The sequence below is a fragment of the Phaseolus vulgaris genome, chromosome 10, assembly GCF_000499845.2.
Source record: "Phaseolus vulgaris cultivar G19833 chromosome 10, P. vulgaris v2.0, whole genome shotgun sequence".
NCBI lineage: Eukaryota > Viridiplantae > Streptophyta > Magnoliopsida > Fabales > Fabaceae > Phaseolus > Phaseolus vulgaris.
The window spans coordinates 18195264-18207138 of NC_023750.2; the positions used below are offsets into that span (position 1 = coordinate 18195264).

At 34.9% G+C, this 11875-nt stretch overlaps 1 protein-coding gene across 2 annotated transcripts; it reads left to right on the top strand.

Annotated features, from left to right (window-relative positions):
* Positions 1–485: 485 nt before the first annotated feature.
* LOC137818782 (uncharacterized) lies at positions 486–11875 on the top strand. 2 transcript variants are annotated; one of them, XM_068622389.1, is made up of 21 exons: positions 486–867; positions 999–1097; positions 1177–1328; positions 1550–1622; positions 1711–1833; positions 2120–2228; positions 3044–3123; positions 3284–3365; positions 4145–4284; positions 4372–4482; positions 4599–4715; positions 4823–4912; positions 6228–6281; positions 6396–6470; positions 6570–6645; positions 6736–6835; positions 7174–7243; positions 8762–8835; positions 9503–9606; positions 10535–10792; positions 11290–11875. In XM_068622389.1, the coding sequence occupies exons 1-21, from the start codon at positions 742–744 to the stop codon at positions 11556–11558; spliced, it is 2382 nt and encodes a 793-aa protein (XP_068478490.1). In that variant the 5' UTR covers positions 486–741; the 3' UTR covers positions 11559–11875. The 2 variants fall into 2 exon arrangements, with proteins under 2 accessions (XP_068478490.1, XP_068478491.1); XM_068622390.1 differs by having other exon boundaries at positions 503–867; positions 1182–1328.

Here is an 11875-nt window from a genome sequence, read left to right on the forward strand (position 1 = left end):
TCTTAAATAAAAAAATTAAATTTTGGTATTATTTATAAAAAAAAAATTTAACTATATATTTTTATTTCAAAAAATATTAATTATCATTCATTTTGAAAAAAAAAATCAGCTGAACTTATCAACAAAAATGACAAATTAATGAATTTAATTGATATTGCCTACATTATTAACAATTTTGATTTGGAACTGTCATTTGTGTAATTTTTTATATTTTCCTATCGTGTAATTTTAAAAGTAAATTGCACCATTTTAGTAATTTTTTCCCTAAATAGTGGAAGCAAAATTATTATTTTTATCTTCATAAAGTAAATTACACATGCTTAATCAAATGATTAGATGGTATCGTGCCATGGAAACGGTGGTTGTTACTTGTTTGACAAGAATTTATTTTGATAAATTCATTGGAGAAGAAGAAAAAGGTTATGGAGAGAGAAATTGAAGGCGATTAAATAATTTATATAGTAAAAAAGAAATAAAAACCAAGGAAAGTTAAGATATGATTATGGGAAGATAAGAAATTAAAAAGCACGTTAAAATGAAGGTGGCCCGAGCATTTGCATTTCCCTCCTCCACGATGCTACTTGCTTCAATTTCTCCTCCTCCTGTTGTATTACGTTGAGGAAGAGTGTTGTATGTTTCAGATCCTTAAACGGTACTATAGCAGGAGTTATAGTTATTATAGGTAGTTGCATGCGTGGTTGATCAGTGATCAGATCAGAATTGTGATCGTGGATCGAAGAAATGTTCAAATTCTTGAAAGAGGTGGTGGCTGGATCTGGCACCGGCCTCAAAGATCTTCCATACAATATCGGTGAACCTTACGCTTCTGCTTGGGGTTCGTGGCTTCATTTTCGCGGCATCTCCAAGGTACCTCAATCTCACCTATTTTTCTTATTCCTAAACGACTAACTCCTAAGTCCAATTATACGTGCATAATGTTTATGACAATGTTAGCTTCAATTTGGAACTATACCTGACTAATTTGGTTTTGGTTTCAGGATGATGGTTCTCCAGTGTCAATATTTTCTCTGTCTGGGAGCAATGCTCAGGATGGACATTTAGCTGCGGGTCGTAATGGTGTTAAGCGTCTACGCACTGTAAGCGCTGCTTGTCTTGTGTTGCTGCGGGGTTTCAAATTTTGGATGATTTTCTCCTTTTGATGGTGCACTGTTTCAGGTTAGGCATCCGAATATTTTGTCTTTTCTTCACAGCACAGAGATTGAAACTGTTGATGCTGGTTCTCCCAAGGTTACAATTTATATGGTGACCGAGCCTGTCATGCCGCTGTCAGACAAGATTAAGGAGCTTGGTCTTGAAGGTACCCAAAGGTATCAATGGAGTTCCCGCTTCATGATGTGCTTCAGTTGCTGAAGCATTGTTTGGCAACTTTCATTGCACATGATTTTGAGTGTAACATTAAATTGAAATTATGCAGGATGACAGCTATGACTTTGATTTTGAACTTCATTTTGTTGTTTTGTATCAATTGGTTTTTGAATTGAGTAAATAGTATTCATTTATTATATTTTACAACTTATTGGGATTGTAGGGATGAATATTATGCTTGGGGCCTGCATCAAATAGCAAAGGCTGTCAGCTTCTTAAATAACGATTGTAAACTCGTGAGTGTTCATGAGCTAATATAAATATGGTTTTTATGCTCACTGGTTACTTTTTTGGTTTTTTCTTGACAAACTTTGCGTGTTGCAGGTTCATGCTAATGTTTGCTTGGCAAGTGTTGTTGTCACACAAACTTTGGACTGGAAACTCCATGCTTTTGATGTTCTGTCAGAGTTTGATGGGAATAACGAAACTTCCTCTGGGCAAATGCTGGTAATTTAGTGTTTGGATGTATACCTTCTTTTCTTGTCAACTTTAGGGTCGATTTTTGGTATGGGGTTAAAAAGGGATGGCCTTACACTTTAGCAGACCCAAATGTGACATCAAAACTTGTTCTCAAGCTATGGCTATGTATTCTCTCTTGAAAGAAGGAGTTTTTTTCCCAGGGTGGGGATGGGGAGGACCTTTGCTAGGATTTGTGAACCTTTTATCGTTAAAAAAAAAACAACTCAAGCAGTGAAGAAACCTAATATATATTCCTCGCATGTTTTCCATTCAGCAATATGCATGGCTTGTTGGAACACAATACAAATCAATAGAACTGGCAAAATCTGACTGGTCTGGAATTAAGAAGTCTCCTCCATGGGCCATTGATTCTTGGGGCATGGGTATGTTATTCTCAGTTATAATGCATTATGATGGTAATTTAAAATATTGGGTAGAATGCAACCAATTAACATTCTGGTATTGTTACAGTTTCTCTTGCTTGCTGATGGTGGCATTTCATGTCCTCTGACTAGCCTAATAAATATGGTTGTACCATGGGGCCCAGAACTTGTATTTTGGAACTCGTTTTCATCTATTGCTGGCCATAAAAAGAAACATGTATTTGTGAAACTACATTAATTTTCTTACTAAAGATATAAAAACCGATATTGAACCTTCATCAAACATCTTAAGCTTTTGCAAGAGTTGGTCCTTGACATGGTATCAAAGTTTCTATGATAAAATGGTAATGAATTTGATCCTCCACCCCTTCTTCTTGTTCTTCTAAAAGCTGAATTTCAGCAAGAGGAAGATTCCCTGTAAATTATTTATGCTTCTTACCCAAAAGGCTTATTTGCAAGGAGGTATTAGTAATATAAAATCTATCTTGACCCATCACCTAACTGCTTAAGCTTTTGGACAGTTGGTCCTTTATAGATGCTTACATAAAGAAGTGGTGCTATAAGTTAACTAAACCAATCCCCATCTTTCCAGTCCTAGTAAGTAGCAAATTGTATTTATTTTGGAATTTATTGTTTACGTATTTTTTTTAACCTTTTCTCTCATAAATATTCTTTAAGAGTATGTTTATATATTAGAAAAAAATGTTACCTTTTGTCCATGCATTAGTAATATTGGTTCAAACTATGTAATCTTCCACAGATATTGTTGGTTCACGGAATAGACATCTCAAAACCAACAAATTCTTATTTTATAGGTTGTCTAATCTATGAGGTATTCTCTGGTTTAAAGTTGGGCAAAACGGAGGAGTTACGGAACACTGTCTCCATTCCTAAGGTCAGCCTGCCTGCTTAGGAATTTACAGTTGGTTTGTGTTTTAGTTAATACTGCATATAATGTTTATGTGAGGCTTTACTCTGTTGGTTACGTTTTTATATCTCATTCTAATGAAATATTCATTCTTCATCTCTGCATGTCTTTTGTTTGTGGCTTACAGTCTCTGCTCCCAGATTACCAGCGGTTGCTGAGTTCTGTGCCCTCTCGGAGATTAAATACATCAAAGCTTATAGAAAACAGCGGTCAGTGCTTCTTGGTATATTTATAATTATTTCTTACAGAAACTTTGTTAGCTTAGCATTGTTGTAGTTTAACTCCTTTGTTTGAACTTTGAAGGATTGTTTTGAAGTTTGTCTTATATACTATAGGATACAGTATATTCCTCTATAAGGCTACTTAAAATTTTGCTTGTTATATCTAGATATTTTCCATTTGGTCTGGCTTTACTGCGTTAGGACTGTCATAAACTGTAGTTTAAAACTGCATGGGAAACATTGGTAATGATTGGCATTTTGACAATACACAGTATTAGTTATAGCTAAAGGGTTTTTGAGGTGGTTGCTTAGCATTTTTGGAAAGAGATTTCATGTTTGATTTAATGCATTCAAGTAAAGTTTTTAGCATATCAGAATGCCATTAAAATTGAATGTGTTGTATATCTCTAACTTCCTGAATAGATTGTATACAAGAGAGTAGAGAAATTTGATGGCTTTTCTTGAAAAGAGGATTAATCACGGGGAGGGGGCGCAGAAATGCATGCAGAGGTTATGGTTTATATGATAAGAGTGTTGTTGGGAGCACTTTCTAATATAAATTGATCTTAGCTTTTTCAGATTTAGGACTTAGGAGGGAATTCTTCTGCTTCATGATCAGGTGAAAACAAGCTAAAAGAAAATCCACTTCAACAATCTATACCACATTATAAATGCTTGTTTTTCTTGTTTTGAACTTCTGATAGTTATCGTTTTCTGTCCTGATATAATCTCTGCAACTTTTAAGTTTGTTGGTAATGGACGTGCAGAGTATTTTCAAAATAAGTTAGTAGACACGATACATTTCATGGAAATTCTTAGTTTGAAAGATAGTGTTGAGAAAGACACTTTCTTCCGCAAGCTTCCAAATTTGTCAGAGCAGCTTCCTCAGCAGATTGTGTTGAAAAAGGTCTCTTTGCAAGTTCAAATTTAAAACTTTCAGTATGTTCAACATTTTATCCCAATTGATAAATGCGACAATTTTTGGTTTTCACAGTTACTTCCTTTATTAGCTTCTGCACTTGAATATGGTTCAGCTTCTGCCCCGGCTTTGACTGCATTGTTGAAAATGGGTTCTGGGCTGTCAGCTGAGGAGTTCCGTGTCAAGGTGTATAACAACTTCAATACCTTTTTGATGCCCCTTTTCTTCCTTCTTTCTTTGTGTTTGATTCTCTCACCAACCAGGACTCATCTCATGCCTGTATTGGATTTCACTATATATAGGTACTTCCAACCATTGTTAAACTTTTTATATCAAATGATCGAGCTATTCGAGTTGGACTTCTACAACATATTGATCAGTATGGGGAGTCATTATCAGCACAAGTTGTTGATGAGCAGGTATGTTGTCAGAATAAGATTGTTTAATTTTTTTCCAGGTTTAATATACGAAGATTCATCTTATCAATGTGGATATTTTGCTTCTATTGTGGACATTTTATGATCAGGTTTACCCTCATGTAGCTACCGGGTTCTCTGATACATCTGCTTTTCTGAGGGAACTTACTCTTAAGTCCATACTAATTCTGGCTCCAAAGGTATGTCTTTTAATATTCATGTTGCAAAAGAATATTGTCTTCTCATTTTAGATTAAAAACGAGAGGTGTTCTTGGTGTAATTAGAATTTCAGGCACTCAGTTTGTTATTACAGTAATATTGCTAGTACCAATTTTCTGGTGTTTGCATGATATGTTTTGCCTGATGATTACAATTTAACACATTTAGCACATGGCTTAAATTAGTTTCAGCACATGTATATATCATTAGAATTTTATTAAAGTTTATAGTGTAATATTACCATAATATCTTGCCTTGTTAAGAAGAGGCGTGGGTTGTGTCAGTGCTTGGGAATTAGCATCACGGTCGGAGAAGCTGCAATTGCTATTAGAACTACCAAGAAATTTTAACTACATTAATCTGTGTTTGAATAAGTACATGTTTGGAAATTATTAAATTTTAGGAAATTATTGCTTATTTTTCAAGATACATTACAATTTTTCAAAGAATGATATTTTTTTTTATCAACAAAGAATTAAATAAATTAGATGAGACATTAATGGGGTGTCAACCCATATACAAACCAAAACTCATATCAGGAAAGACATAGGTTTCTTAAAGAAAAACAAAATTACAAAGAAACACCTTCCACCTGCACAACAGTTCAAAAACAACACTTAAGGGAAGCCCAAGTGCCGCATATAAGTTGTATATATATGCAACCAGAATGCCACTGCAATGCAGCAGAAGAACAATAAAAAAAAGCTAAGATTAAGGCTGCATCATGACATAGCTATAGCAATAAAGAAGCAAAACTGCAAAAGAACAAGCCCATCCAAAAAGAAACTAATCAGCTGCTGATTTTCCTTATGACAACATCAACCGCACCAGTTCCCAAGCCTTCAAAAACACAGACCAAGAACTTCCCCAAAAGCAGAAATGGCTCTAGTAAAGCTGCTAAAAAACTCCACCCCTCTGTCACATAACCTTCTTGGTATTAGCTATGGAAATAGATAATTCTGCTCCAAAATGCATATAGCATCTGCACAAACCCGAACCAATACTTCCCCTGAAAAACAACTAAGCCGAGACAACATGATCCTCTTTCTTTAGAACTAAACATGGTCATTACAGCAGCACCAACAGGCAGGACGTCATTAGCAAAGGCCAGGGATTGCCCTATTTTGCAGCACCACGAGACAACCTGTCTATTCCAAAAAGGCAAACATCAACCCACTTATAAAGAGTTCCTTTATCTTTAGTGTTCCTTTTCCTTCCCAAATCTTCTCTTCTATCTGATAAATCTTTATTAGCTAATTTTTCTTTGTTAAAATGTTATTTCTCTCGTAATTGCAGTTGTCTCAAAGGACTTTTTCGGGGTCATTATTAAAGCATATGTCAAGGTTACAGGTACCGACCGCTTCAACCATTAATGTGTGGGGAATGAAAGCTGACTGGGAAAGTGAACAATTTTCCTGTTTTTTGCTTTTCAAAAATTTATAAAATCTACAATATGTTCTGTAGGTCGATGAAGAACCAGCCATACGAACAAATACTACCATCTTATTGGGAAACATTGCATGCTACTTAAATGAAGGGGTATGATTAAATGATGTTTTCTAGTTCAGATAGTTGATATACTTGCATTTATTGTTAGAAAATATTAATTGGTTAATAACTCCTCGAGCTCTTTTTCAGACAAGAAAAAGAGTGTTGATTAATGCATTCACAGTCCGTGCTCTACGTGATACCTTTCCACCTGCTAGAGGAGCAGGTTTAGACTTACACCGATCGACCTATTACATTTTTTCTTCAGTTTTTCAACAAAAAGTGTTTTTTCGCTATTTTAAATTTTAATTTACAGGCATTATGGCTTTATGTGCCACCGGTTCCTACTATGACATCACTGAAATTGCAACTCGGATTCTTCCTAATATTGTTGTACTCACAATTGATCCTGACAGGTTATATCCTACTTATGCTTTATTTTCTTATATTCTCTTGCAATTTGTCGACAAGCTTGCAAGTAACTTGATTTCTCTATAACTAATATTTTTTAGTGGGTTAAATCCTTTTTTAAAGAAAAAAGTTCTTGTATTGTGCAGTGGCTTCTTAATTCCTTTTTTTAATGTTTTAATTTTCTTACGTTAGCCTCTTAAATAATGGATGTTCTTTATATTTGTGCTATGTGCTAATTTGTATGTTTTGCCAATCCTCATATTCTAAATAGAGATCTTTCTTGTCCTTCGAATTTGTCACCTTTTTCAGTGATTATATGTTATTCTTGTCATGATTCAAACAGTGATGTGCGATCTAAGGCATTTCAAGCTGTTGATCAATTTTTGCAGATGGCAAAGCAATATTATGAAAAGGTATACTATGAAAGTCTTTTTGACTGTTACCCAGATGCATAATATGGTTCTAAACATTGACATGTATCTTTGAGAAGAATATAAGTTTAAGTCCAGAGTTAATTTTTTAAAACCCTACTTCTGATTTCATGTAAACCACTCCAATATTTTTATTAAAGGAAAAGAAAGAATAGGGTAAATCCCTTGTGTATATTGAACACATAGGGTTATGTTTATATAGGAAACGAAACATATGGGCTAAGCCCATTACATAAATATGAGATATCTAACAATATCTATAATATCAAATAATATCTAATTATATCTAATAATATCTAACAATTTTAAATCAAAATACGCTATCTTAAAGGCTATGTTTGGATTGATGGAAAGGAATGAGATGAAATGAAATAATACCAGCTTCCATTAATTGGATTGTTAAAAATAAGATGGCATGGGTGTTCCATTTCATTTTGTCAGATACCCTTCTCCCTTCCAATTCAGGTATGGGATGAACCAATCTGTTTTTTCATTCCATCATAAAATTATCCAAACAATGCAATTGTAATTCTGTTCTATTCCAACTTATTTTATTCCATTCTACTCACCATTAGATATCCAAAAGCATATTCTCCCTCAAGGAATTATTAGTCATTCTTAACTTCTTATAAATTCAAAATTGTAGTTGTAAATTAATAACTTTAAAATTTAAACGGGCAAGCCTTGGTGCAAAGGTAATATTGTTTCCTTGTGATCAAAAGGTCACAAGTTTAAATCTTGGAAACAGCCTCTCTCTGCTTATAGGGGCAAGGCTCTGTACATCTACCCTCACTGTATACAACTAGGTGGAGCCTTGTGCACTGAACACTCTTTTTTTTCTATTTTAATATATATTTTTTAGATTCTACCTAAATCATTTATTCACATCTCCCTTATAATTAAATTTTTCTCTTTTAATTTAGATATTTTTTAATTTACTTAAATCTAGAAATAGTTGTGCAATGTACAAGAAGATACTTTCTAGTTCCTGCTTTACCTAATAATGCTCTTTGTTACACATTTATCAAAACGAAATTTCATTGTTTAAAGAAAGGGTAACTATTCTGCATATTGTACTGATTGTCCCCTAATGCCTGCTTCTCATCATTTAAACTAACAATATATAGGATGGTTTGCATGGGCATACAGCTGAACGTCCAAACCTAATGTCTGTATAGTCAGGGTATTCTTTTGCTTATGCACTGCCGTAGTAGAGAAAAATATTTGAAAAAAATCAATGCAAGTGACAAAAGGGTTGAAGCCATGGGAAATTATGGGTGTTTGACAATCATTATCTGTATCAAATAATTACCAGAATAACCTAATATTAAAAGTTACCACCTAAGTAGTTTAGTGTTGCACCAAATTAAAAGGGCCCATGGCAGGCCAGCATTTGGAGTTTTGTAGATCATCTGTAAGTTTTAATAACTTCTTAACAGTGGCAATTGTTGCCACCTTTAATGGTGAATTGTGATACTGATGTTCATGCTCTTGTCTTAGACAAATACGGCAGAGGCTACTGAGGGAACTAGCATGGGGATCTCTTCTATGCCAGGAAATGCTGGTTTACTTGGGTAAGTCGGTTCAAACTTTTGTGGCCAGGTTGTTCACATGTTAAACAACAGAGAATAAGTAGTGCCAGCTTGAGTTTTATGATATTAAGGAATTTAGTTTACACTATTCAAGGTGAAGTTACCCTTCTTTCTCTTTTAAATTAGTCAATTAAAAATGCATGGATTCTTTCTTGTCTACTTATATAGAATATTAGTAGTAAATAATAGCTAACGCACACACATATGTAGAATATTAGTACTTATGTAGGCTTCCTTCCTTATTTGGTGGGTTCCATTCCAAAATTAGTGGGACCTACAGGTATTTCAATTAATGGAGAGTGAGTGTTGCTATCACTCCTCTTGATATGATGGTATAGTATACAACATAAAAAAATTACTTTAGGTTAGGACTTGGAAGGGTTGTGTATAGATTTTGCAAGTTTCAGTATAAAAACTAGTTAAATGATGCTGCTATCTTTTGTTATGCCAATGTAGGAAAGGTACTTAATCAGTTGCAAAAAAAAATAACCTTGCAGTAGTTGTCTTGTCTAAACAGTCTTGAGGATCTCTGCATCGCATTAGGGGTGCCTAATTTTTTGGCTGAGATTCAGTCATCATTAATTGCACTAAGCTGCTGAGCTGTTTTTTTTTGCATTATGGTTTCTGACTTACTGTCATCATTGTGTAGATGGGCTATGAGTTCCTTAACTCTGAAGGGTAAACCTTCTGATCATGCTCCAGTCTCTGTGAGTTCTACTGCAGATACTCCAATATCTGCTAATGCCAGCTCAGGTACGGCAGATGATCGGCCTCTTGGCTATTTTTAATATGATTTTCTATTGTGTATCCTCTTAGTATGTGATCAAATCTTCCCCTCCCCCCTCCATTTTTGCCTGCTAACCTTCATAACTTAGTATACAAGGGTGTTTTGAATATAATTTTTGGACAAATTTATCATTATAAACTAAATTAACTACTGTCCTTAATTCTGATGAACAAAGTAATTGAGGCTCGTAAATAAGAATGAAGAGTGACTTTAAATCTTGATATTAATTTTGCAACCAACTTCAGTCACTCAGTTTGCTAATACCTTCACAGGAATAATGTCATCACCTTTGGTGCGCATTTTGGCACGTAGGCAATTTAGGATTTACAAGTGCGTCATTGCATTTGTTAATGTGTTGAGATGATGAAATCCTTTTCAATAATGAAATTTTGACAGAGGCAGGAAAATGCTTAAAGAACTTGTTCTCTCTCTCTCTCATATTTGTATAAATTTAATAGAAAATTGAGCAGCTGCTCCTATTATGAGACAAAGTAGGCTAAAATTGTGGTGTATGTCCATTGTTTGATCTTCATGTCTAGTGAACCTCTCACGTTTAAAGACAAAGACCTTTTCTTGTGGATGATGGGGTAAGGTCATAAAAATATCTTAACCTGGCACTTTCTTTTTAAAATGGCCTGGCTTACATAATGAGCCCAAAAACTCAAACACATTAGATGTGGGCGTAATTTTATGTTATTATTAAATGAAGAAAATAATGAGGAGACTGAGAAACCGTGATGGGAAGGCATAACTGAAGATCTGTTGCATGATCTCCCCTATCCATTATTCCACCTTAGAGGAAAATCTATGCAATTTGTTCTGCTCCATTATGAGTAAATCTTTACAATTTAACTCGTGCTTATTTAACTTCCTTTTTGGGTATTCTTGTTACAGATACTCCTCCAAAAGCACCTGTTCGTGTAAGGTCTGCGCCAGATTTTGCTCAGCAACCTGTCCCTACTTCCCCAACATCAACAGACGGCTGGGGGGAACTGGAGAATGGACTCGACGAGGAGTGTGAAAATTTAAATGATAAGGATGGGTGGGATGATCTGGAGCCACTTGAAGAAATGAAACCAACTTCAGCTCTTGCAAACATTCAAGCAGCTCAAAGGCGACCGGTTTCTCAACCTGTTTCGCAGACAAAGCTAGGTATTAATTATTCAACTGTTAGTAGTTTTGTGAGGATTCCTCATTTCCCTGTTTTCTAGTCACAATTTATAATTTTCGGATGTCAGATTCTAAGTTATTTATCCATTTATTAGCATAAAAAAAATACTTATATGCCAGTGCCAATGATTAATGAAAATCCTCAAAGTGATTGATGCGACTGTATGATTTGCTAGTTCAGGTCTGCAACTTTTGATTGAATTTAGTGTTTAGTCACTTTTTGATAAGGCATGAACTTTGATCCTTTGTTGCATGCTAGGATTATTAATTTGATAATTGCTACTGAAAGAATAGACTAGTGCCAATGATGCTGCCATTTTATTTAGCTTTTGATCTGTGCTTACTCTTGAAAGTTTGACAGTGTTCCCTACTCCCTAGATACAAAAGGAACATCCCCAGCCTAATTACTCAAATTCAGTTATTTACTTGGTGAATTTTATGTATGTGTACTAATTGAAATTGGTGTGTGCCTAAATTAGCCTCGAGTTTGCAATCCAAAAGTACATCGAGAAAGGATGAAGATGATGAGTTGTGGGGTTCCATAGCAGCTCCTGCTCCAAAAACATCAAAACCTTTAAATTTGAAATCAAGTGTAACCGATGATGATGATCCTTGGGCTGCCATTGCTGCTCCTGCACCCACTTCTAAGGCCAAGCCCTTATCAAGTGGCAGAGGGCGGAGTGCAAAAGCTGCTGCTCCAAAGTTAGGTGCCCAGCGGATAAACCGAACAACATCATCCGGCATGTAAACATAAGTGCTTCTTGCCGGTGATCCCATCTACTACGTCAATTATTTCTCATTTTTCTTTCAAGGGGGAAATCTCAAGTGCCGCAATAGTTCAATTATTCCAACCCAACTAGGCTACGGTATTTACTACAATACTTTGAGGGCATCTTTACTTCATTCTTTTTTTGGTTTTGGGAGGAGGTTTTCGATCCATTAACATTTTACATGTAATGTAATTACCTTCATAATATTATAGGAAAGTTTTCGGTGGAATAGAATGACAACCACCATATTAAAATTAAAGAGAGAAATATTTTTGGGTGGCATTATTTAGTTAAA

What these genes read in the sequence shown, in the direction of transcription:
- LOC137818782 (XM_068622389.1), top strand. Translation starts at nt 742, where the DNA reads ATGTTCAAATTCTTGAAAGAGGTGGTGGCTGGATCTGGCACCGGCCTC. An exon ending in CACAAGTTGTTGATGAGCAG is followed by an intron (nt 4,716 to 4,822) that starts GTATGTTGTCAG and finishes TTTTATGATCAG; the next exon opens with GTTTACCCTCATGTAGCTAC. An exon ending in ATCTGCTAATGCCAGCTCAG is followed by an intron (nt 9,607 to 10,534) that starts GTACGGCAGATG and finishes TTCTTGTTACAG; the next exon opens with ATACTCCTCCAAAAGCACCT.